This window comes from Rutilus rutilus, assembly GCF_951802725.1.
Source record: "Rutilus rutilus genome assembly, chromosome: 1".
NCBI classification, from domain to species: Eukaryota; Metazoa; Chordata; class Actinopteri; order Cypriniformes; family Leuciscidae; genus Rutilus; species Rutilus rutilus.
The window spans coordinates 13,415,957-13,437,553 of NC_140209.1; the positions used below are offsets into that span (position 1 = coordinate 13,415,957).

The 21,597-nt window shown below is 39.4% G+C and overlaps 1 protein-coding gene across 5 annotated transcripts in view; it reads right to left on the reverse strand.

Moving 5' to 3' along the window:
- The window catches only part of LOC311299404 (uncharacterized protein), a 31,591-nt gene extending 11,868 nt beyond the window's left edge, over positions 1 to 19,723 (reverse strand). For 4 of the 5 annotated variants that reach the window (XM_084422955.1, XM_084422957.1, XM_084422956.1 and 1 more), the window contains exons 1-4: positions 19,641 to 19,723; positions 18,255 to 18,501; positions 13,304 to 14,212; positions 2,191 to 3,219 (exon numbers count right to left, since the gene is read on the reverse strand). In XM_084422955.1, coding sequence (XP_084279081.1) covers positions 2,191 to 3,219; positions 13,304 to 14,212; positions 18,255 to 18,312 — 1,996 coding nt within the window. In that variant the 5' untranslated portion in view covers positions 18,313 to 18,501; positions 19,641 to 19,723. The other variant, XM_084422958.1, reaches the window with a different exon arrangement.
- Between the last annotated feature and the right edge of the window lie 1,874 nt (positions 19,724 to 21,597).

A 21,597-nucleotide genomic window follows, 5' to 3' on the forward strand; every position in this document is an offset into this window, starting at 1 on the left:
TAAATTTCGTTCTTCTTTATTTAAATTTCGTTTTTCTCTATTTAATTCTACCCTTTATTGTGTCAGTAATTTCTTAGTCAGAAAAATATTAGACTACCTTAAAAGTATTGCTTAAGTTAACAGACCTGTGTGTGTGCGTTTTATTTCACTAGTGCAGTGTCCGTTCTCGCAGCATAAGCCCTGCCCGTGTGAGGCGCGCCGCTTCCCGCTCGCGCTGTTCTGTAGTTTACTGAAAGTTTATTAATTCTGAACATGTCGCGTCTCGCGTGTCTTATCTACACTGCTCAAAAAAATTAAAGGAACACTTTGAAAACACATCAGATCTCAATGGGGAAAAATATCATGCTGGATATCTATACTAATATGGCCTGGGTAATGTTTTATGAATGAAAGGATGCCACATCGTTTGATGGAAATGAAAATGATCAACCTACAGAGGATTGAATTCAAAGACACCCCGGAAATCTGAGTGAAAAAATTATGCAGCAGGCTTGTCAATTTTGCTGAAATTTCATTGCAGCAACTCAAAATGGAACTCAGTAGTTTGTATGGCCCCCACGTGCTTGTATGCATGCCTGACAACATTGGGGCATGCTCCTAATGAGACGACGGATGGTGTCCTGGGGTATTTCCTCCCAGATCTGGACCAGCGCATCACTGAGCTCCTGGACAGTCTGAGGTGCAACCAGGTGATGTCAGATGGACCGAAACACAAAGTCCCAGAGGTGTTCTGGGACTTTCCAGAACACCTCTCAGGTGAGCGTGGTGGCCCTTCAATGGTATCATTCCTTCATCCTCCAGGAACTGCCTGCATGCTCTCGCCACATGAGGCCGGGCATTGTTGTGCACCAGGAGGAACCCAGGACCCACTGCACCAGCATAGGGTCTGACAATGGATCCAAGGATTTCATCCCGATACCTAATGGCAGTCAGGCCATTGTCTAGCCTGCAGAGGTCTATGCGTCCCTCCATGGATATGCCTCCCCAGACTATCACTGACCCACCACCAAACCGGTCATGCTGAACGATGTTACAGGCAGCATAACATTCTCCACGGCTTCTCCAGACCCTTTCCTGTCTGTCACATGCTCAGGGTGAACCTGCTCTCATTTGTGAAAACCACAGGGCACCAGTGGCGGACCTGCCAATTCTGGTGTTCAATGGGAAATGCCAATCGAGCTCCCTGGTGCTGGGCAGTGAGCACAGGGCCCACTAGAGGACGTCGGGCTCTCAGGCCACCCTCATGAAGTCTGTTTCTGATTGTTTGGTCAGAGACATTCACACCAGTGGCCTGCTGGAGGTCATTTTGTAGGGCTCTGGCAGTGCTCATCATGTTCCTCCTCGCACAAAGGAGCAGATACCGGTCCTGCTGATGGGTTAAGGACCTTCTACGGCCCTGTCCAGCTCTCCTAGAGTAGCTGTCTGTCTTCCTGGAATCTCCTCCATGCTCTTGAGACTGTGCTGGGAGACACAGCAAACCTTCTGGCAATGGCACGTATTGATGAGCCATCCTGAAGGAGCTGGACTTCCTGCGCAACCTCTGTAGGGTCCAGGTATCGCCTCATGCTACCAGTAGTGACACTGACCCTAACCAAATGCAAAACTGGTGAAAAACAGTCCGAAAAGATGAGTAGGGAAAAAATGTCAGTAGCCTCCACCTGTAAAACCATTCCTGTTTTGGGGGTTGTCTCACTGTTGCCCATCTAGTGCACCTGCTGTTAATTTCATTAACACTAAAGCAGCTGAAACTGATTACCAACCCCCTCTGTTACTTAACTGACCAGATAAATATCCCATGAGTTTAACTGACTTGATGCTATTCTCTGATTAAAAAGTGTTCCCTTTATTTTTTTGAGCAGTGTATATTGCACCAAATGCAACACTGCACTCCCTTGTGAAGTCGATTGGATGAATGGTTCTCGAAATAATCAAAATGCAAACGGACATACAGACACATAGAGAATACTGCCTTTATTAGAGAGAAGAATATGTTCAGCCCCCTCTCTCCGAAGCTTCGAATATTCGATGGTCATTACTACCGAAGCTTCGAAGCTCAAAAAAATGGTATTCGGACCAGCCCTAGTTCCCAGAACCAACATTTGGGTCTAAATATTTGGAGAATATTTTTTTGTTCTGAATATATGGAGAACATTCTTATAAAAACCGTATCTTAGCTGGGGAACTACTTACCGTGACTGTGGTGATGTGGTTTCTCCACTGTGTGGATCTTCATGTGTTGCTTCAGGTGAGTTTTAATAGTGAAACTTTTTCCACACTGATCACACGTGTGCGGCTTCTCTCCAGTGTGGATCATCTCATGTTTTTTCAGATCTCCTGACTGAATGAATCTCTTGTCACAGTGTGAACACTTGTAAGGTTTTTCTCCAGTGTGAATTCTCTGGTGTTTTTTTAAACTGTCCGCTCTAGTAAAAGTCTTCTCACACTCAAAGCACATGTACTCTTTCAAACCAGTGTGAATTTTCTGGTGCGTATATAAATTACCCTGCAGTGAAAAACTCTTTCCACACACAGAACATGAATGCGGCTTATCCTTCGTATGAACTCTCAGGTGTTTCTTCAGGGCTGATGCACAGAGAAATGTTTTGCCGCATTGATCACATGTGAACGGCTTCACTCCAGTGTGGATCCTCATGTGAACATTAAGGCTTGATGATTTTATGAAGCTTTTTCCACAAAGATCACATGTGAACGGTCTCTCTCCGGTGTGGATCCTCATGTGAACATTAAGGCTTGATGATTGTATGAAGCTTTTTCCACAAAGATCACATGTAAACAGTCTCTCTCCGGTGTGGATCCTCATGTGACACTTAAGATATTGTTTGTCTGAGAATCTCTTTTCACAATGATCACAAATGAATGGTTTCTCACCTGTATGAACTCCCTTGTGAATCTCAAGACTTTGTTTGGTTGATAAACACTTTCCACACTGAGTGCAGGTGAAAGATTTCTTGGCTCTTGTTTTCTTTAAAAATGTCTTTTTAGTCTTTGAGTGACTCAAAGGTTTTTCTCCAGGTTTGACATGATGTTCCTCCTTCACTTCACTCAGTTCGTCACTCTCCTCCTTCACTTCACTCAGTTCGTCACTCTCCTCCTTCACTTCACTCAGTTCTTCAGTCTCCTCCTTTACTTCACTCGGTTCTTCTCTCTCCTCCTTCACTTCACTCAGTTCTTCACTCTCCTCCTTCACTTCACTCAGGTCTGAAACCAAAGAGAAAGTTATTTCATTTTCAGTACAACAGAAATAATTCAAAGAGAGGAATATGAAGTGAAAGGACATAAAAGAGCTGATATTTGTGTTAGATATTAGTTTTATGTGTTAGAATAATCAATAAAGTTTTGTTTGTATTTTAAAGAGAAGTGTTACTTGTGTTATGTGCTTACGAATTTAATGTCTTAAACTGCTGATCTAAGTTACCTTGCTAATAAATAGTGTTTTCACTAGTTTGGATATTTATATTCACTGCAGAGCTGATACAGAACGCTGGACGAGTCATTTGGTCAGCTGTAAAAAGCGATTCTTTCAACATTCTCTATGAATGAATTAACAATTCTGCTTGAGCTAAATTGACCTGAACCTTTACAATACAATGTAATAACTAAAGTACTTTCCATTAATGAGGTACATTGATCTTCTAATAATTATTTTTACATTATTCACCTTACTTTCCACGACAACAAGGGTGGCGCCATTACGCTCATTTTGTCGTCTTACTTCCGGCTGAAAGGACCTACGCTAGTTTCTAGACGTAATTCTATAGTTGTAACGGTAAAATATGTAAAGTATTATATGCTCAGTTAGGGGCTGCCATAACAATTGGATTAAGAGGATAGAACAATTTAACCAACGGTGTTACGAACACAATGTAAAGCGATCGGAATGTTGTGCTGTACTTGAGCACCTAAGACAATGGCGGAAGACGCTAAACTTGAAGTGCCCACGAGGTGAGATCTTGCATGGAGCCCCAGTCCGAGGGAGATTGACAGTCATGTTTAGCCTCTTCCATTTTCTAATGATTGCTCCAACAGTGGACCTTTTTTCACCAAGCTGCTTGGCAATTTCCCCGTAGCCCTTTCCAGCCTTGTGGAGGTGTACAATTTTGTCTCTAGTGTCTTTGGACAGCTCTTTGGTCTTGGCCATGTTAGTAGTTGGATTCTTACTGATTGTATGGGGTGGACAGGTGTCTTTATGCAGCTAACAACCTCAAACAGGTGCATCTAATTTAGGATAATAAATGGAGTGGAGGTGGACATTTTAAAGGCAGACTAACAGGTCTTTGAGGGTCAGAATTCTAGCTGATAGACAGGTGTTCAAATACTTATTTGCAGCTGTATCATACAAATAAATAGTTAAAAAATCATATATTGTGATTTCTGGATAATTTTTTTTTTTATTATGTCTCTCACAGTGGACATGTACCTACAATGACAATTTCAGACCCCTCCATGATTTCCAAGTGGGAGAACTTGCAAAATAGCATGGTGTTCAAATACTTATTTTCCTCACTGTATGTATAACCTCTTGAGAAATGTGTAGACATGTATCTAATTTTTCCCACCTCATGATTTTCAGACTTTGTTGCATACTATGGTTTACCAAAATCAGATGTGTGGCGTATTTGTCTCTATAAACTCCAATCTGCATCCCCAATTTGTTAATTTACATTGCATTTTGCTAACTTTGTGATGCATTAGATTTATAAGAATCTTGAAGATTCTTCTCTTAAACACCCAATGAAAGTACACATTGCAAATGAGCATGCTTGAACAAAGGTCATAAAAAAATGAAGTTGTCCCTCCTAAGGAAGACACTTCTTATTGGCTCTTAGACCTCCAAATGGGTGTGCCATCTTTATGCTTTAAAAGTCACTGACCACAAGATCCGGCCCTCTTAGCCTCTTACCCCTTTACCCCCACTGGGCCCTGCAGGCAGAGTCAGCCTGCCTTTCTTAAATCCAACCAAGAAGGAAACGGACAACTCTTGCCTTAAGGATGCAGTGCGGTCCAGCATGGGCCTCAACAGGCCTAGGGCAGGAGGCTTCGAAACATCCAGGACATGTGCTCACTCCAGCATCAAGGACAACCTCAGTAGTTCAGTGACTTCATTCAACAAGGACAAAGTCCCTCGCAACTCTCACCATGTGCTCTTTGTTTCCTGCCGGCCCAGAGCGTGTAGGCCACAATCTGCACTCCAGCCATGAGAACAGCGACAACACAAGTTCATCCTATCTCCTTCATCCAACGGAGAAGAAAGGATTGCAACTCATATAGTGACATTTGACACTCAAGGACCCAACGACAAATTCAATCTTCAATCACTTCAAGAATTGACCATGAAAGTACAAATTTCATGAGGTGCTCTGAAATAAGCTGATGGTTCTTTTCATACTAAAATAGATCTTGCTCCAGAGTTCTATTTCCTGCTTCCGGTTCCATAACACTCACCACTTTACCTATACATGTATGTATGGATGAATGTATGTATGTATGTATGTTTGTTTAGTTCAGTTATGTTTGTGATTTAGTTAATAAAACTTGTGCACAATTATGAATTTGATTTCTGATCCTCTGTTTGCATACAAAGTCCCTTTTACGATCTTGATCTTGTTACATGCTCTAATTGCTGTACATGATAAGGAATAATTATTTTTCAGTGATCCTGAAAGATACACTTTTCTTAGAAAAAATGAACAATTGAAGAGTTCGCTGGAACTGATTAATTGATTGTAATATTAATTTGGCTTACCTGACCCAAATATTAATAATTAATCATAATTGGTAATTATGGATTATTATTATTTCCCCTTTGAGCTAATATCATTACATATTATGGTGGAGAATGCGGGCATCGTATTAAACATTGTATGCAAGCAGACAGTAATCAATCATATGTTGTCCCATAAGTTTTATTAACATCTCATACATGCACGTACAAGTTTCTGATTAAATCAGCAAAACTATAGCTCAAGTATGCCTTCCTACGAATGGCAGAAAGTTTCTCAATGCTATAATGCATGTTTAAATCGTACGATAAGAAACTCCTGATATTAGCGAAGCAATCCTAATTTCAGTTTTAAATCGAGCGTAAGCCTTCTCTGACGAAGAAATCTCAGATTAGCCACGCGTATAAATGGTACCAGAACAAATTAATCTGAGATGGGCGAAGGAATCACCATTTTCAGTTTTTTTTTTTTTTGAAGGCGATTGAGCGATGTTCCTCAATCACCGATTTAAGGCCTTATTATTATTCATTACGTCATTGTATTCATATTAAACTGCTAAACCGCTCATATGAAACAATTGCATCAAATTAGTGGTATAAATTCTAGCCTAGCTAACTAGTAATTTGCCATTGTCTGTGAAAGAACGGTGCTGTTTGATTTGTGAAAGAATCACTTACATGCAACGTCATGTGTCTAAACTAGACTCAGTGCAAACTTTCAGTACAACGCGAGTGCTGCTCCGGTCGATTTGTGTTGTTGGTTGGCAGTGTGTCTGAAGTGTGAGCAGGCACTTCTGTTTACCTGAGAACAGCACCAATCTCACAGACCCTTGTGTAAACAAGTGAATGCGTGTAGCCAAAGCCAGCTCGCTAGCAACCCTACATGCATACAAGTAAAGCCCCTTTACCTCGAGTGATAGCTTTTAGCGCCGACTAAAACTTAGACACGTGAAAGCGTAAAGTGTAACCTTTAATATAGACTTTGGACCTTGGCCCTTGAAACAAAGGGATAGTGATTTGAACACGAGTAACGAGAGCCAAAGCTCCTCGAGGCTTTGAATCAAAGGAGTCAATTTCGTCATAAATGATTCTTTGTTTTGAAGCACTCTCGGCGGCCCCTGCTGGTCAGAACAGTGTAAGTGTAGAGAAAACTCAACTCAATGAAACACCTTTCACAAACCAATCGCAAAGGTTTGATCAAAGGTGTAAGCAAGTAATAGCAACGCATAATATAAGGTGTCTTTCAAGGCATGATAACTTAGTAAACAGTAGGGCTCGTTTTATGGAAACTTGGTCAATCAGACCAATAAGAGACTATTAAATGCGCCTCTTCCTTTTATCAAACGCGTCATTAAATGTGTACGAATCTAAAGTGATACAAGATCACATAGAAATCAAATACACACTGGTTCACGAACCGTTGAAATTTAGAATGATTTCGAAACAGCTATGATGCGCAACGAAGCCCGTTTACGGAAATCCTGTGAATTTAGCAGTCTGATACACAATCAGAATCACTGATTTGAGACAAATGATTCACACTGGTTTCAGAGCTTCACGAAGCATGTCTCATAGGCAGCTTAAACTACTCCGCCCTCTCTCTCTCTGTCTCTCTCTCTCGACCCCCTCCCTTTTGGTTTCACTTTTAGTTGCAACCCAGATACATTGGTTTTTATTTGAGTTTCATTTATTTCGACTTAAGTCTACAACTATTTTATTTTGTGTATTTACACCTGTTGAGCCTGAATATTTCTATTAAGTTGAATTTAGTTAAATTTGAAATTTAATTAAATCAATTTGCTTATTCAATTTCCCTTTTAGTTACCAGGGCTATGAGGACACTCCCTGTTTACTTTTGATTTTGATTTTATTTAAATTTATTTACTTACTTTGTTTCAGCTTGAATTGCCATATTCAGCTAAATAAAGTTTAACTAAATTTGAAATTTGACTAAATCAGTTGTTTTCCTTTCCTTTAGTTTTGGAGCTATAAGGACATTTTACCTTTACGTATACCCTATCTTAGATATTGACTATCAACATCTTCCCTCTCTCTATAGGATTACAGTAGTTCTAGCAACTGTTGTTTCCGTAACTACCCAGGTCATTAGAATCCTAACCCCTGTCTGTGTTTTACCCCTCCTCACTCCTTAGCACCAAGCTAAGTACATGAAGTACGGTTAACGTAAACGCACAGTAGGCCACAGACAAAACGGGAGACACTTCCCACTGTTTCTTCTTCTTTTGACCTTGATGTTTGATGTGTCCCTGCTAGCTTCGTCTAACAGCAGCTTAACCCATACGTGACACCTATTTACCTATGTCTCCTAGCTAAACATAATAGGTAAAACACTCCTTCCTTCCCTTCCCTTTCCAATTTCTATTGTTTCTATTTTGGTTTTGCTCTATTTGCTACTCTCGTAGTATTAACGTGAAAAGAACCATCAGTTTTGAGTAATAGTTTTATGACATGTAAAAGTCCAGTCATCAGTCGATGCTGCTTAACCTGTTAAGCTGCAACCCCACTTTTGAAAAATCCCAAGAAATGACATACCCAAACTGAAACAGATACAGTTCATGAACCCTTTGTACTAAAAGCACAAGTATGATCTCATTTGAAAGCTGACACCTGGCAGTTTATTGTAAATGTAGAATTAATTATTGTCATAATGACAAAAATTGTTATAAATAGCTTCAAAGTTTTGTAAAGTTATTAGAAATTATTTTTTATGAAATATCCTCATGAAAATAAAATTGAATTTGGCACTGGAGCAATCTAGAAATGCACTACAGCTAATGCCACATGTCTAAACATTTTATGTTTAAAATCTTAAGATAATAAGTCCAAAACTCTGTATTTAGTGAAATGTTTTTCAAGACCATGTCATGTGACTTTATTTTGATTTGACGCTAAGATGCTTCTGATGTTTATTGCCATCTTCTAACCATCTATCCAGTATATTGTCTTTATTGTTTTGTGGTGCAAACGAGCCCCATTCAGTCTCAGTCTCCCCCTGCACACATTCACACCTCTCCAGACTGGTTATGGCTCTAAATATGCATTTCTTTTGTCTGCATTATAGTTACTAATGACTGGCTATTCACAGGCTATTCATATGGTTTCAGTCACTAATTTCTTTTCTCAAAGTTCACCCTTACATTTTACATTTTAAACTGTATCTAATGCATTTCTTGAATAAAGAAACATTTCAGGTAGCATTCAAAAAATAATAAAAATATAACTTCTAGGTGGCAGGTGCACCTAGGGCTAGCTAGCATGTTAGCTTAGCACACCATCAATACACGACAATTTATGAGATTAAAACCATGTTTGTGCTTATAAACTTACTTTATAAAGCAAATCGAGTATTTTAAATAATTTTCTGTGATTTAATTTGGCTTCAGATAAAAAATCAGACAGAAAATATAGCCTACTATTGGATAGTGTTCTGCACAACGATTCTATATAGATTAGCATTACATTATACATATAATCTATTATTATGGAAATACCTGGCATGGATTGAAAAACACAGGTAACTCAAATATCATAGCAAACATGTTTATTGTCTTCAAAATGTCTGTATCTGCATGTTACAGCCATAGTTACAGCGCGATCTGTTGTTAGCTGTGTGTGTGTTCGAGGCTTCCTGGATTGTCACATGATTATGGCACTTCTTCATGTTCTAATACTGTGCACAGGGCGGCGAGGGCGCCCTCAGGCTATTGGTATGAATTGAAAATACATTAACAGAGTATGCAAACGCTCATAATGATTACATCGACGCATTTGGGTATAAATTCAATAAATAGTATTCCTGTCTATAGAAATCTGATGTAAACCTATGAGAATATATCAATATTTCTCCAAATCTGCACATTTTTGAGCTAAAGCCTAGAAGGACGTTGTTTTGTGTATCGCTGTCATGACGACAGCACGGGAGTTTTTTTATGAATGAAAGCGGCTGACGCGCATAATTCATATCAAAGGTATCGACTCATTTTTTCATTTCATAACTCCTGACACAAATTAAGAAATAACTGTCGCTATGAGTTTCTCAGAATACAATAGTGGTCAAATACTGAAACTTGAGTCTTATATCTTTTTAATGATGTATAGTTTGTCAAGATATAACATTAAATCTGATAGTAACTTTGAACTATATATAAATAAAACCGCTTCAGTGCGCCGACGCTCTGGCAACGGTTAACAGGTTAAAGCACGTCAAACTTAGATACTCAAAACCCTGTTGTTGTGTGCTTACCAACACTAAATTTAATGGCCCACATAGCTGTTCTCCCACAGAAACTGTAGAAACTTGCATTTGCCTTTGCCGCTCCTCTCTTGTGTTCCCACAAGTATGCCAGCAGCGTCCTCGACATCCTTCAGCCTGAAGCAGACAACGACCTGCCGAGGCAGAGAAGGGAACCATTAGACGACAACGAAAGCGGACGTCTGACACCCAGCCTGAGCCACCAAGAGCTGACCAGCATCATCTTCTCCTTGGCCATGCTCCCGCAGGCCTCAAACAGGAGGTAAATGAACTAAGATCTGGCTGAGCTCAAAGAGAGACACTAAAGCCATCAGTGTCCAGCCAGAGCTGAAGTCCAAACACTGACTCAGCAATGCTGCAACATTTTAGACAAACACAATGTGGTCCTGAACAGAACTGAAACAGTCCGACCACCTGCAAACGGACCCCACAAGAAAGATGTATCATGCTAAACTTTATAGTACATCAGCCACGTAAGCTCCCCTAGCCCTGCACAAAGGGGGGAGGAGCCAAACCCTCGGCTTGACATTCAACCGCCAGTGTCCTGAGAGCGAAAAGGTTTAATTCAGACAAACCCTGAAACGACACATGAAGTGATACTAAAAGATCTCCAGTGAATGGTCAGTAACATCCCTGCCTTTACACCAGAGCTTGCAGGAGACCCCAACGTCCACGCCTACCTGCGATACATTGACTTTCACCTGCAGTCTCTGATGAGTGTGCACCATCAAGATAGACTATCTGATCTGGATCACATTCAGCCCAGAGGTGCGACACTTTCTGGCTTGGCAGCCAGAAAACAGCCAGTCTAACTACCAGCAGCTGGAACAAGCCATAATAACAGGATCCTCAGACTTAAGAGTCTGAATGCAGACTGCCCAGACACCGAAGAGACCTGTGCCTGTGCTACTACCACAGTCTCCGAACGAGCTTACCCTGGAGATTGCAACGAACCTGTGACAGAGGAAGACACCAGCTCCAAGAAACTTTTCTTCCAAAACCAGTTAATCACCATTTCTGGCCGCTCCAACCACATTTGCATTTTACTGAATGTAACATCACGTTTTTGGAAGACTCAAAGTATAGGTGCCACGTTTTAACTCGTTTAAACATGTATAAATCATTTAAAATGTGCAGACATTCTTCATAGACTGTTGAATCGCTCTGACATGGTTCCCATGACAACGACTTGTCACAGGAAGTGCAAACTCGTAACGTCATATTGTAAACAAGCCAGCCCAGATGGCTCAGCTAACCTAACCTAGCGTCCGTTCAGCTTAGGCTAAGCTAAATAATAACTGCTACAGTTAGTGGTTAGCATCATTTACTTGAAGCCTTCAACTACAGCTTGTGCTGTGCACAGTGCAAAGTGATATATCATACTTTTCCCTCTAACCCCAGTTAAGATTCTGATCTCTCACTTTCTCTTTCCTTACTTTCAATTCTTCCCAGCTGAATATTACCGCCACTAGTTTAGGAGTAGTCCTTGCTGAGTGCTGTCGGCTAAATTTGCAGTTACCTTGTAAATTAAATCTAAATTTAATTACATGTAAACTGTGTAGCTAGAGAATAATTATTATAGTAATGAGGATTTTCATCAGCATGTTGACTAAACTTTTGTAAGGACACACTCACAGGGATCGTGTGTCTTGAACACACAGCCGCTGTGACCCACTATGGAGTCTGGTCCAAGCACATCAAAAGTTTAGCCACTCATGCTATTGATTATTCCCTATTTTAGATCATTCCTGCTGTTTTGATCACTTATTTAATCCCTTTTTATTTCATTTTACTTTGATAATAATAGCCCATCAGCTATTCACTTGTCTATTCTTTCATTTATTTGATTTATTTACATTTCCCCTTTTGTTCTAATGTGGTTCCATTTCCCATAGGGCCCAGAAAGGAACCAGCTACATTATGCTACATACCTAGCTAACCTATCAAACCTTAGCTTTGAACTCTTTAGGGTCATGCATTAGCCTCTCACCCCTAGTGTGCCAAAAATGTCGCAGATCCTCTGTTTAACCATGACCCTAACCAGACAGGAGACCGAAAGGACTGACAAGCCTTCACGAGGAACACTGTTCCACCAAGGCTGCTGACATCCTACAGCACCAGAGCCAAACGTAACTGCACCATGAGAGAAGAGGACTAACGACCCAATGACCCAAGCCAAAGTTACAGCCACACCGAGCTGATCAAGAGTATCATCTCCTTACCCCACCTTATGGGTATGGAACAGAAGGTAAACAACTCCACATAAAGATCACAGCGTCCCACAAGGAGCGGACCTGTGCTCAAAGCCTTACATACCAGCTAGAGACTGAGTTTCAAACCAGATTCAACACTGCTGGACTGAGCATACCCAGGACCAGCACAGAACTGTCACCATGGCAACAACCCAGGTAACAGCCAAGCCCCTTGGAGAAGCCATGGAGGACAGCACTCTCCACCTGCAAACACCACAGGATGACCAACGGCTGTCAGCGACAACATCCTCCTCCACACCATTCACCCAGGTGTCAGTCGGAGGCTCCACAAGGACAGCTGGACACACCTGACTCAGAGCTACAGGAGCTGCTGACACACGCAAACCAGCTCCCTGAACAGGACTCACCCGAGAAGTCCTGTAAAGTACAAGCATCCGACTCCTTGCCTATCTCAGCTTAGGCAAGCTCATATCAGCACCGCCATAAGGACGGAGCAACACTTAAATCCTTCAGACTTCTCGTGACTGAGAGGTTAGCAACTACCTTCTGACCTCCTGCCACCAGCACTAAGTCGGCCTGAAAACCTCTCTATGCTACATAGAGCCCTAACCACTTCCTGCAACCACAAGCAAACACCTGCCCCGAAACTAATTGACTTCAGAATGACAGGTGACACCTTGTCAAGGCACCTGCTGCCGCGGCACCTGCTGCACCAACTCAAAGACCTGTACTTGGCTACTGTCTACATCACCTGATGGAACGACCACCACTCCAGGATACACCAGCCATGGCCTTCCAGCCTTGTATGACAGAGGTGTGTCTGATCTTTCCGCACTTTCAACATCGTTCGTGGTTGTCCTTGAGAGGGACAACAACGACTTAATCGAAATTAAGTTGAAAGAACGTTTGAGGAACATTTTACCTTTTAAAACACATTCCTCTAACATCATGAAAACTGGACATTTTTTACGTTCCCAGAACCAACATTTGGTTCTGAATATTTTGAGAATATTTTTTGTTCTGAATATATGGAGAACGTTCTTATAAAAACTGTCTGTTAGCTGGGGAACTACTTACCGTGACTGTGGTGATGTGGTTTCTCCACTGTGTGGATCTTTATGTGTAGCTTCAGTTGAGTTTTAATAGTGAAACTCTTCCCACACTGATCACACATGTGCGGCTTCTCTCCAGTGTGGATCATCTCATGTTTTTTCAGATCTCCTGACTGAATGAATCTCTTGTCACAGTGTGAACACTTGTAAGGTTTTTCTCCAGTGTGGATTCTCTGGTGTTTTTTTAAACTGTCCGCTGTAGTAAAAGTCTTCTCACACTCAAAGCACATGTACTCTCTCAAACCAGTGTGAATTTTCTGATGTGTATGTAAATTACCCCGCAGTGAAAAACTCTTTCCACACACAGAACATGAATGCGGCTTCTCCTTCGTATGAACTCTCAGGTGTGTCTTCAGGGCTGATGCACAGAGAAATGTTTTGCCGCATTGATCACATGTGAACGGCTTCACTCCAGTGTGGATCCTCATGTGACCATTAAGGGTTGATGATTTTATGAAGCTTTTTCCACAAAGATCACATGTGAACGGTCTCTCTCCGGTGTGGATCCTCATGTGAACATTAAGGCTTGATGATTGTATGAAGCTTTTTCCACAAAGAGCACATGTAAACAGTCTCTCTCCGGTGTGGATCCTCATGTGACACTTAAGATATTGTTTGTCTGAGAATCTCTTTTCACAATGATCACAAATGAATGGTTTCTCACCTGTATGAACTCCCTTGTGAATCTCAAGCCTTTGTTTGGTTGATAAACTCTTTCCACACTGAGTGCAGGTGAAAGATTTCTTGGCTCTTGTTTTCTTTAAAAATGTCTTTTTAGTCTTTGAGTGACTCAAAGGTTTTTCTCCAGGTTTGACATGATGTTCCTCCTTCACTTCACTCAGTTCTTCACTCTCCTCCTTCACTTCACTCAGGTCTGAAACCAAAGAGAAAGTTATTTCATTTTCAGTTCAACAGAAATAATTCAGAGAGAGGAATATGAAGTGAAAGGACATAAAAAGAGCTGATAATTGTTAGATATTAGTTTTATGTGTTAGAATAATCAATAAAGTTGTGTTTGTATTTTAAAGAGAAGTGTTACTTGTGTTATGTGCTTACGAATTTAATGTCTTAAACCGCTGAGCTAAGTTACCTTGCTAATAAATAGTGTTTTCACTAGTTTGGATATTTATACTCGCTGCAGAGCTGATACAGAACGCTGGACGAGTCATTTGCTCAGCCGTAATAAGTGATTCTTTCAACATTCTCTATGAATGAATTAACAATTCCATTTGAGCTAAATTGACCTGACCCTTTACAATGTAATAACTAAAGTACTTTCCAGTAATGAGGTACATTGATCTTCTAATAATTATTTTTACAACATTATTCACCTTATTTTCCACGACAACAAGGGTGACGCCATTACGCTCATTTTGTCATCTTACTTCCGGCTGAGAGGGACTTCAACTTCCGGCTGAAAGGACCTACGCTAGTTTCTAGACGTAATTCTATAGTTGTAACGGTAAAATATGTAAAGTATTATATGCTCAGTTAGGGGCTGCCATAACAATTGGATTAAGAGGATAGAACAATTTAACCAACAGTGTTACGAACACAATATAAAGTGATCGGAATGTTGTGCTGTACTTTACGATTTACACCCACCACCCCCTAAAGATGAGGAGCACCTGAGACAATGGTGGAAGGCGCTACACTTGAAGTGCCCACCCAAGCACTCTTATGTGTGTTCATACCATTTTATGGTCGGGAAGCTGACTGACGAACACCCTTACCCCGAGTAAAGGCTCGGCTACGATGTTCTGGTAAAGAAGTCCCGCCGGGTGCTGAAAAGGTTGTCAGATTCAGGTAAGCTAAACGTTACCTAACTGTTGTTACCTAACTTAACGTTACCTATCTATGTGTTTGTTAGCCTAACGTCAGATTCATGAAGTCCGTTCTATGAATACATTTATGATTAGTAACGAGCCGTTAACAAAATACAACGAATCTTGCATTATTACCATTGGCCACCTATATGTCATATTTCTTATATTTCGTTTACTTTGTGATATGGACCTAAGGGTCTGAAATAAAGAATGAAGGAATGAATGAAAATTCACGATAGTAAAATATATTATGGTACATTACAGTCTTACAATAGCTCACATTATTCCTGTAAGGAGGCCAGCTAGCTACATCTCTCATTCAGATATTGATATTCACCTACGTAGAGTTAGGAGATTGTGTGTATACTGTCTCGTTTTTAATGCATCTCTCTTTTTCACACTGTTCTAAGTATGAGTGCCATCATAAATTAATTATCATGATCTATTTTAAGTACTAATGTAAAAATGTTTATGGTTATATTATTTCCATAGATCATCGATGACGTCAGTGTTGCAGTGGACAACTGTGAGGATGATCACAGCCGCATGCCCCAGACCTGTGATGCAGAAACACAATGGGAGTCTCTGTCTCTGCCTCTGTCTGACCACAACTGCGCTCCAAAATCTCAACTCAACCTGAAGCTACATCTGAAATGGGAACACAATGCTTTGAGCCAGTGCCATAATACATAACTCTGCTGAGAAACGACCACCTTTGTCAGCTCTACACAGGGTCGACATTAGATTAATTCATTCAGTTGCAGAGCACCTTACCAGTTCATTCACCAACAGCTTTCAGCTACACACTTGGGATCAGCTCCTGATGACTCTGATGAAGCTGCGTCTTGCTGAAAGGTTTGGTGTTTCTCATTCATCAGTCCATTGTAAGCAAGGTGATTTCACGTTGGTTTGACATCATGAAGGAGAAGTGTTTCAGAGAGCAATTTCCAAACACAACATGTAGGGCTGCACAATATCTCAAAATATCGCAAATGTATATATCGCAATATGCATAACTTTTTTTAGCTTTAATAAGAATCCGTATATATATTTAATTCATACAGTAAAAACTAAGCAGTGTTTTATTTTTGCATTTGATTATTCAGTTTCAATTGTTAAATAGACCTAACGTAGGATAACCTGAACCCCGTGGTTCACACTGATGTTACAATAACACTTCTTATTCTACAGTTAAACACTGCTGTTCACTTTCACAAGTTGAAGGGATGTTTTCTTGTCACAAGAAGAATGTAAACGCGTATGTAGGTTATATCATTTTAAATCTTAAAGGTTATTTGATATACTTTAAGCATTATTGTATCGCATAACACATTTTTCTTTAATATCGTGCACTTAATAACTTCATCCAGCCGATGAAGTAATGGCAGACAGAGGCTTCACCATTACCGATCTCCTCTATGAAAGGAAGGTGAAACTTGTCCTTCCTGTAAACCTTTACTATGTGACCAGATGTTACCTGTTATGAAGTTATTTTTATAAACCTTTACAGTCTGAGCAGATGTTACCCGTTATGAAGTTATTTTTATAAACCTTTACAATGTGAGCAGATGTTACCTGTCAGTCATTTATTATTAAATCATATAATGTGAGCCCTGTAGATTCCTCTTAAAACTTAAAGGAATTAAGTCTTCTAGTTAGAAGGAATAAGTCACGTCAAGTTTGCAAATGAATACCATCTTGGTTTATTACTTATGAAATTTATATGGTGAAATGTACTGTATCTACATGAAGGTCAGTAGGAGGTGTCTCTAGCTTCCTGGAAACATCAAACACTTCTTACAACTGATTCTATACAACTTATTTAATCATTTATATTTAACCAATTACCTAATCTATCCTTAACCCTAAATATTCTCATTCCTTCTTATTTACAAATAATTTTTCATTGCTGCTCCATCAACTCCTTCTGACATGACTAAGTAGTTAAATATGTCCCCATAGGTTACCTCTGGCCCCGTTTACAATGACTATGGATGAGACAATGTGAGACCAACTGATCGTCGTACGAAGTTTTCTCCGTGCTCCCAATTTAATACATTTACGGTATTAACGTTATTTGTCATTTTGCTAAAGTTTTGGCTAACTATAAACAATCTTTTAACTACTGAACTAGCTACCGGATGTGCCGTGTCAGTTTAGCGGAAGTCGGATGACAAAATGCGGAAGCGCAAAGTATTAAAAGTGGGCGGGGCGGAATAAGGTGAATAGAGACAAATCTCATGTTTCTGTAGCAAGAACTATTAAATATTTTTGATCAATGAAACAATTATCTAATGTAATGTTAGCATTAAAAATTATACAATAATTTCATAATGTTGAAACCAATGTTTAGGTTGATATTTATTTTATTTTACGTAAAACTTTTTAATCATTACAGTCCAGTCACACTAGACTTTTAATTCCAATGACTCCCATTCATTCGCATGTGAACGTGGGACACCAGAAACACAAGTTTCGCTGCGTTCCAGTTCAAGTTGGAAAGCCAATTAATTATTGGTCATTTATATCATAATCTAAATAGACATTTGATTACTCTATTTAACCCTTTACATTATACTTTACTGGTGCATTTGGATTCCAGTGTCACTTAAGAGTTTCACCCCGACCAATAATGCTGATCTCACGGTCAAAAACTCATAAGTCTGATTATTAGTCGGAGGTTATAACTAATATCATTTATGATTAATTAATACAACTTATACAAATAATCAGATTGCTTAAGTTACACTTACAACCCTATCAGCCATTCTAGAAATGTATTTTAGCCTACATGATACAGTTGACTGTTTATTGCTTAAAAAAATATAATAAAAAAGTGTAAATTATATTGAGAAATGTCCAACATTTATGTAATGGTTGCAAAAACTTGCGAACCAAATATAAACCAGAGCTAAAATTATACTTGGTTTGATGTTGACAATTAATATTAAAGTTTCTCAAACTATTTGTTGAAATGTTCCCTGTACCCATTTCATAGTTGAACTGTTTATCTAAATGTGATGAAGTGCTTGAATGTTTCTAACATGAATGTTCTTCAGCATCATGAATGAATGAAGAATAAACACCAACCTCTTTGTTCTTCAGGATCTTCAGTGTGTTTCATTCTGCAGGGTTCTGGATCACTCATGTTCTCACTGTCCTCTTTCACTGTCTTTGCAGATTTCAGCTCTTCCTGATGCTCTGATGCTCGTCTTCACTTGTAGCTGATGGGAATTTACAGCATTTATTGGAGAATTGCAGTGGGAGGAGCTTCACTGATGATGTGACTGATATGGGAGGAGTTTCACTGATGATGAATTACAGCGTGTGAGTTGATCTAGCAAAATCAAAAATATATCAGTTACTGAGTTTGTTTTTATACTCATGGACAACAGAATATAAATAGTGTAAAATTGTCCATGTATAAACAATGGTAAGAAAAACAGTTATAAGCATAAACAGAAGTAAATCTACAGATATGTCTCCAACAAATCCCCTCACGTCACCAATGAAGTGAGCTTTAAGTGTCAATTTACAGGATTATATTAGCCTATATAATATTGATGAGCCTCAGACTATCAACACTCATTCAACAAGCCATTCAGGATCATCAGCAGATCATCTCACTTTATTCTGAGTGTTTGCTGTTAGAAACACATTATTTGAGTCAGGATACGTGATAAAAGCCTGTTAAACTGCTCCATTGAAAGACAATACTGTAATTTTTCACAATATGACATGGATAAAACATCAATAATACAAAACAAACACCGCTGACAGTCAGGTAAATACCTGCCCTACTAAACCATAAAATGATATGAATCTAAATATAGTTAAACATTCTAATAATTACATTCATTGCAATAATGTAATTAGATAGTTAACGTGTTACAGTTTTGTATGTGCATAAACTGACAATGATCATAAAACCCTTATTAAAACAAAGAGCACCACAAAACGTTTACTATGTCAAACTGTATATGTATAAGTTATTTGTACATGTAGCCTATAGGTTTAAATTGTCTCACGTGGCTCCATACAGGCTCGATGTAAGTATTTAGTGGTATCTTTTCCAGCCTATTTTAACAATGCAAAGTAAATAAATACCAAATTGAATCAAAAGTTGTTAAGAGTAGAAATAAAAAGGCAGCAGCAACACGTGATATCGAGTCCCATTCCCCTCACAGATCTCAAACTTTGACTCGACATTCAGTAACAGTTCTCACACAAACATCGAGACAATCACACAAACGAACACAAAATCGCTCAGGTCTGAATGAACTCAACATATTCTCCTCATGCTCGCTGCTGCTGCACTAAATGTTTATTTCAGTAGATAGACGCCAGAAAAGACGCACAAGTATCGCTGTGATCGATGAAAACAATACAGAAATGAGTCTGTCGCTTAATCAAACTGTATAAAGTGTGTGTGATGGTTGTGTGAATATGAGAAATACCGCGAACTGCTCTCCTCACCTCAGAAGACTCGACGCTAAAACTCTCTCTCTCTGTGTGTGTGTGTGTGTGTGTGTGTGTGTGTGTGTGTGTCTTCTTCTTCTTCTTCTTCTTTGGTGTTTATTGGCGGTTGGCAACCTAGCTTGGTGCATTACCGCCACAAACTGGGATGGAAAAAGGATCAAGTTATTTGCTTTTATACAAAATATAAATAAACATAAAAACCAAGTAAAACAAATAAACAAACTGGAAAATAAAACATAATAAATAAAAATAAAAAATAAAAAAAACGCTATATTCTTTTATATAATTTACTTTCTTTCACAAATTTACAGTTTTTGCCCGTTGCTTGAACACATTTTGCAAAACTTCGCTCATTGTGCCAAAACTCTACACACAAGTAAACATGACACAACACTGGGAAATATACCATTCACATCTGTGTCAAATTGAAACTCTACTATCAAAACCTAACATTCCTTTGTCAAAATGTAACTCTGATGACAAAATGACACATACTTGCATCATATGCATACACTTTCAGATCAGGGGGAACACACTAGTCTACTTTATATAAAACACTGCAGTCTTTGATTTTCACTGTTTATTCAGAAGGCATATTTTCAGGAGGCACATTTTCAAACAACCAAAAAAGCAAATAGGCCTACTCAATATTGTATATTGCAGTAACATGAATTCAGATAAAGCAAAAAAAATAAACAATAAAATAATAGAAAAAACACTATACTGTAAACACAGAAAATCATGGCAATTGTGCATACGTGGGCTCATGGATCCCGCCGTCTGCTGGGGTCTGGCCACAGGACCTCATCGACATTGCAAGCAATGTCTTCTCCCGCTAGGCACTGGGGAAAATATCCCCTTGCATGTCGAAACCATCCATGGATTGCTGTCACCTGAATGTCGCCGCAGGCCTGTTCCATTTCCTGCAGAAGAGGCATGCGGGCATGTGGTTGGCGGTCATATACACGCCATCTCCAAGCCGAAAAGAATTCCTCTATAGGGTTTAAAAATGGTTATACTGTAAGTAATCATGGCAGGAGCGTAGCACAAGATCCCGGGCCCTATGTATAGGCAGTCCTGATGGGCCCCCATGTTCCAAATACAGTTTTTCTGAATTGCTAAAACACATTTCTTGAAACCATCACTCACTTTCTCAAAACCTTAAACACAAAACCAAATTTTCAAACCACATTCACAGAACCTCTGACTCTTCCGGCAAAATCAAACAATTGCCTCAAAACCATTTTATCTGTGCTCAAATTCAAACAATGCTCTCAGATCATACACACAACGGGTCAAAATTATAAACACAACAGATCATTCATTAGACACTACATCAGAAAATGGAGAACACAGAATCCAAAGCATGCAGTTACAGAAAAAAAAGTATATTGTAACAAAGTAAACAAATTTTGCAATTACGTAAAAAAATATAGTAATGACAACTTACAGTAGTAAGGTGAATAAATTGTATACTGTATTCACTGCAAGTATAGTATTGTACTGAATATTGAATAGTAGGCCTTATCGCATGTTTGTATATTCACCACTTGCATACTGTGAAAATACAGTGACCCACCTGCAAAAGCCAAAAAGGTTACAGTAAAAAACTCTAAATGAAAAGCATGTTACAGTAAAGTACACTCAGAAGAGTTGTGCAACTGCAAAATCAAGGTCAGTGAGAGAGATTTTATTCTGCTTCAGCATAAGGTCTTCATGTTGGTCCGGCCGGTGGAGTTTCTCCAAATCTCAGACAATGTCGTCTCTGCAGGCAAAGGGAAAAACCCTAAAGCAGATCCAGCCTTGACAACATTCTCCACACCTTGCTCTTCCTCATCCTCTTCCTGCTTGTTCACCTCCTCTTACTCATACTCTTCCTTCTCTCCCTCTTATATTGTTTCCATCCATTGTTGATATCAACATTCAGTGCAACATTTTGAGTAAATGTTGGGAC